Raw genomic sequence first — 2,773 nt, forward strand, 5'->3', positions numbered from 1 at the left:
GTAAAATACTAAATTTCCAAGAGACCATTTCTGCGTGATACCAGAAGAGGATCACACATAAGAAAAGAAAACAAACCTAGAACATAACGAGACTGCAAGATCATATGATAACTGGAAGCGAGACACCATTGGAGGACACCTAATAGCTGCACTATGTATTGCAGCTTCTCTTGCAACACTCGACGATTCAGTATTAGCCATATCAGCAGCATCTCCACAATAATATTCTAAAACAATAAGATCGAATTTAATTTCAGATGTTGATATTAAATAACTTTTCTAGATAGATCAACATAAATATCGATAGGAATTAAGCCAGTGCAAGTGACTTACCAGGACTGAACCCCGAGTGATAAGCTCTTGGGAAGTGACAACAAATTCTCGAGCTTTTTGCACCAGTAGTCAAGAAAAGCATTGATTTAAGAGAGTGACTTACAATGCAATCAAAGATTAAATCACTAAAGATGCAGAGCAACAAAAAGTAACACAGACCTAATTACAAATGATGGTATCTAATTGTATCTGTTGATTTTCAATGGATAAGAAAATCCCTAGCAGAATGCTAAGTCCTCAAAGGTACCTAAGATTTTTACAGTACTTATGTTCCATATATTCTTCTCATGATGTAATCTTTTTTTCATTTAAAACACCTTGCTGTGAGCTCATAACTCAATACCACCCAATATCTATTGTCGAGTATGGACTTGAATTTTACTCCTTCAACACTTCAAGAGCATAAAAAGATAAATGCAGGAGAGCACTAACACACCTAGCCCCTCGAAAGAATAGCTCGCACTACCAATGAACTAATGAATGGGTTCTGCATAAGAGTGTAGGGGTCAAATGATAAAGATAATATGATAGCATATAAATAGTCACCTGCACCACGGAACACCAGCACTAATAAGCACATCCAGGGACATCATCTGGTGTTCTCACCAAGTGTAGCAAATGTAACTGAAAGATATCTGATGAACTTCATTAAAGAGTTTAACAGAAGATGGAACACAAAAAAGGAATCTGATTTTATTATCAATTATTAGTTAACAATGATTCCCAACCTCACATACCTGGATAAACCGCATTCATGGGCCAGTATAGATTAGAAGTGAAAAATTTATAATACTTGTCTATATGCACCATGGTAGACTTCTGTAACTCTTACATGCAAGCACATACATTTTCCTTTTAAGGGGCGGTTATGTAAGATGCACTACTGCTATATACTGAACTTGCACCCTCACCCTGCTGGGATGGCAATCTAAAGGGAATAATTCATTAAGATTAAAGAAAACTATAATAATATAGAATTTAAATATTGTTACAATAAATACAAGGCCAGAATCTATCTCCTCCTCCTCCCTACCAAAAATAGTAGTCACATAAGAAAAGGCATGCCAAGTAGAGGATTTTACACAAAAATTTTCAGCACCAAGAAATGTGACAATTTTTTAATAAATCAATAAAGAAAAGAAAGGACTGCCGCAATGTCATTAAAGTTATTGCCTCCAACAGAATGAAATACTATGTGCACATAATCTCAAAACACAAACGCCGCAACACATTATGCAAATGCTAACTTATCATAACGAGGGTAAGAGGCCAATCACATCACAACACTTCGTTTTGCCAAGTATAGAGGAGGACAATCAAGCTTCCACAAAATCTATGGATTTCAAAGTGTTATCATCCTCGATGCTAACACAATACCCTTTTATCTCCTCACATCTACCTAGTCGGGACGGATTTCGCTTTTCTTTCTTTTCTTTGGCCACTAATGAATTTTTTTTCTTTTTTCTTCCCCTTTTGCTTTAGTCACGGCTTTTATTTTCTTTTTATTTTCCTTTGTTTTTGCCCGCGACTTGTGTTCTTTAGGCCATTTTCCGGTCTTTTGACGCGAATGACAACACTTGTGGTGAAGGCACCCGGTTACTCAACCAAAAAACGTCGCATTCTGGCCTTTTGACGCGAATGACAACACTTGTGGTGAAGGCACCCGGTTACTCAACCAAAAGACGTTTTACCTAAAGTGCTTTGCATACTCATAGCTCCGGCCACCGTTTTACGTGAATAACAACATTTGTGATGAAGTTACCCAGTTACTAAGTGACCTAAACCAGCGGAGTAGATGTAATTTCCTTTTTCTTACTTTTCTTTCTTTCTTTCTTTTTTTTCTGGAAGGGGAAGGGCCTTTGAATTTTTCAAAATGGATGCATGTCCCATGTTAGGGATATAAGGATCAACCGGGTAGTGTTTCAGCAAACAAATATGATCTCACAAGAATCCTAAGATTTAGTAGAAGCAAAGATATTCCAACTCTCTTTCAAAGCAATTCAAAATGCATGAAATTATGCCTCAACGACTCCACAGTTAATCAAGCAAACAATCACATAACGCTAGTGCACATTCATGCTCAATCTTATGACTTCCTAAATCACATTTATTTGTCAAATTACTAAAAAATAATATAAACGGAAGTAGTTTGATAGTAACTGGCAAAAGAAAACAAAACAAAAGTAGTTTGATAGGACAACAAAAGATGAACAAAAATTTAAAAAAAAGTTACCCTCTGGTTCCTATGTGTTAATTAACACTACATATATGGCATGGAATTCTTTACTTTTGAAATGTTTTATCCCATTTGGAAGGTGAATTGGGCTGTTCAAATCAAAATTAGAATGAGAAGTTTCATGTAATTTCAATTGAACCAAGAGTCCAATCCTAAAATGCTAAACAATTACGGACATCCCGACAACAAAATGTCTCACAGAGC

General features: G+C 36.0%; 1 protein-coding gene across 2 annotated transcripts in view; it reads right to left on the minus strand.

The window, feature by feature from the left end:
• The window catches only part of LOC105179891 (lysine-specific demethylase JMJ705-like), a 4,611-nt gene that overhangs the window by 1,180 nt on the left and 658 nt on the right, over nucleotides 1-2,773 (minus strand). Inside the window, exons 1-3 of one of the 2 annotated variants that reach the window (XM_020691468.1) lie at nucleotides 880-1,124; nucleotides 334-386; nucleotides 77-227 (exon numbers count right to left, since the gene is read on the minus strand). In XM_020691468.1, the coding sequence (XP_020547127.1) occupies nucleotides 77-227; nucleotides 334-386; nucleotides 880-926 (251 nt within the window). In that variant the 5' untranslated portion in view covers nucleotides 927-1,124. Of the gene's footprint in view, nucleotides 1-76; nucleotides 228-333; nucleotides 387-879; nucleotides 1,125-2,773 lie in introns of those variants that run through there. The other variant, XR_002286409.1, reaches the window with a different exon arrangement.

Source organism: Sesamum indicum, unplaced genomic scaffold, assembly GCF_000512975.1.
Source record: "Sesamum indicum cultivar Zhongzhi No. 13 unplaced genomic scaffold, S_indicum_v1.0 scaffold00232, whole genome shotgun sequence".
NCBI classification, from domain to species: domain Eukaryota; kingdom Viridiplantae; phylum Streptophyta; class Magnoliopsida; order Lamiales; family Pedaliaceae; genus Sesamum; species Sesamum indicum.